The sequence below is a fragment of the Sinocyclocheilus rhinocerous genome, unplaced genomic scaffold (genome assembly GCF_001515625.1).
Source record: "Sinocyclocheilus rhinocerous isolate Xijiao unplaced genomic scaffold, SAMN03320098_v1.1 scaffold1967, whole genome shotgun sequence".
Lineage (NCBI taxonomy): Eukaryota > Metazoa > Chordata > Actinopteri > Cypriniformes > Cyprinidae > Sinocyclocheilus > Sinocyclocheilus rhinocerous.
The window spans coordinates 677,834-680,109 of NW_015626474.1; the positions used below are offsets into that span (position 1 = coordinate 677,834).

Genomic DNA, 2,276 nt, shown 5'->3' on the forward strand with positions numbered 1-2,276 from the left:
AATTCATTTATGATGTATATTCGAAAAATTGACCCTTATGACTGGTTTTGTGGTCCAGGGTCAGATACATGTGATCCGGTTTATAAAAGTAAAAGGATATTACACATTGGTGCATTTTTGTAACTAGAATTGTTTTAAATGTGTCCCTTGGCAATCAAAATAAGAGTCTTTTTTTGCACCAATGGAATACACATTGTTAAAATTTGATGTCCATTCACTAAAACATTTTGGATGGACATTTCAGCTGTTTAAAGGCAAAGATCTTCCAGTTGCTTGCTCAAAGGTATATGAAAATTTAGTTGAGATTTAAAATAATAATAAAAAATATTAAAATAATATATTACAGGAAGTTCACCAATATTAATATTTGCTTTTCAGTTCTAAGATTTGAGGGATTAAAGCAGAATGAACTCACTCTTTACTGCTGGATTTGTGTGATGACTTTTCATCCAGTTTGGACTTCTTACTGTCTGGTTTGAGAGCATCTTCATCATTCTGTGGGAGAAACAAGATTTAAAAAAAAAAAAAAAAAAAGTTCAGGATTAGTACGATTTTTTTTTTTAATTGGTAGAATTTTTTAAAACAAATTCTGTATTTTTTTCTATTGATCAAAGAATCTTGTAAAGAAAAAACTGTATCACGGTTTCCATAAAAATATTCAGCAGGACAACTGTTTGCAACATTGATAATAATCAGAAATGTTTCTTGAGCAGCAAATCAGCATATTAGAATGATTTCTGAAGATCATGTGACACTGAAGACTGGAGTAATGATGCTGAAAATACAGCTTTGATCACAGAAATAAATTACATTTTACAATATATTCAAATAGAAAATAGATTTAAATTGCAATAAAATCTCACAACAGCAACTGTAGCCTTAGTGAGCATAAGAGACTTCTTTATAAAAAATAAAATCCCCACAAAACAGCTTCCACCAACCTTGTGCTTTCTCTTCCCCTTGCTGGCTGCCTTTTCTCCCGGCTGTTTCTGGAAGTCTTTCCCCTCGGGAGGGGAGCTCCTCTCCGCTTTCACCTCCGTTTCCTTGTAGACTCGACCAGGCACTCTGGACAGCAGACCGAGGTCGATCTGCACCACCAGTCTGGACAGCAGCCTCCCTTCTTGGTCACTCAGTGGGGAAAGCATGGGCGAGAACAGGACAGACGGGTTCTCGGCATACTGCTCTCTCGGCGTCTGCGAAGATGAGGGGACGCTTTCGTTGCCCTCCGAGTCCGACGATGACGAGTCGGATTCTATGAACTCGCGGGACTTGCTGGCCGTTTTCTTGCGTTTGTCTTGCGCCGGTCGAGGAGAGGAGGTTTTGGGCTCCTTCTTGATGTTGGGTTTGCGGGGGCCTTTGTTGGGCGCGCGGACTCTGTGCGGCGGGATCTCGGGCGAGGGTTCGGTCTCCACCTTGAGGCCACCCTTCGGCTCCTCAACCACAGGCGGCTTCTCTGGCTTTTTAGGCTGCTTCTTGCCCACCACCACTCGCCGCCCGCCCTGACTTCCCCCCTCGCTCTGAGCAGGAGACTTCTGACTTCGCCTGTCTTGCCCCTTCTGGTTTGGCCGAAGGTCTCGCCCACCAGAGGGCGTCACGTCTTTTGAACCCGGGCCACTGTAGATCCTGCTGGAGCTGGTTTCTCGCCCCTCTTTCTTATACTTTGTTGACGTCGTGCTGCTGTTCTCCACCGGAGAAGCTGGGGACAACTTGTTGACTTTCTTGAACCAGTTGTCCAGCTGCCATTTGTTAGCCGTGGGCTGTTCCCGCTGTGATGTCAAACAGGGAAACTTGCACTGAGTGCGACATCAAACTCAGTTTAGCATAAAACCTAATAAGCGTAACCTAATGGCCTAACAACGTTGAGGGAAATATACACTAGGGTTGTGACGGTGAGGAAATTTTCCCACCGGTTAATCGACATGTGACAACACTGATAATACCGGTATCACATGGGGACAGGGGCGTTTCCTCTTTTCCTCGCTATTAAATAGCTTGTAAAAGCGGTGTGCGCATTTTACTTTCACTTTCAAATAGCGGCAATTCGGCGTAAAGCAATTGTTCGTTTGAATTTTCCCTCTTTTCCTCGCTTTCCTTCACTTTTAAATAGCTTAAAAGCACCGTGCGCATTTTACGAAATTAGCGGCAATTCGGCTTCAATTGCTCGAATGCAACAACAAAATACAACGTCAAACTCACTTTAGCGTATATATAAAACATAGAACTTTTATTAAAGGGGTCATATGATGCGATTTCATTTTTTCCTTTCTCTTTGGAGT

The 2,276-nt window shown here is 42.7% G+C and overlaps 1 protein-coding gene across 1 annotated transcript in view; it reads right to left on the reverse strand.

Moving 5' to 3' along the window:
- LOC107715968 (AF4/FMR2 family member 4-like) overlaps positions 1-2,276 on the reverse strand; it is a 38,061-nt gene that overhangs the window by 9,235 nt on the left and 26,550 nt on the right. Inside the window, exons 10-11 of the mRNA XM_016522248.1 lie at positions 942-1,766; positions 416-495 (exon numbers count right to left, since the gene is read on the reverse strand). Coding sequence (XP_016377734.1) covers positions 416-495; positions 942-1,766 — 905 coding nt within the window. The remainder of the gene's footprint in view (positions 1-415; positions 496-941; positions 1,767-2,276) is intronic.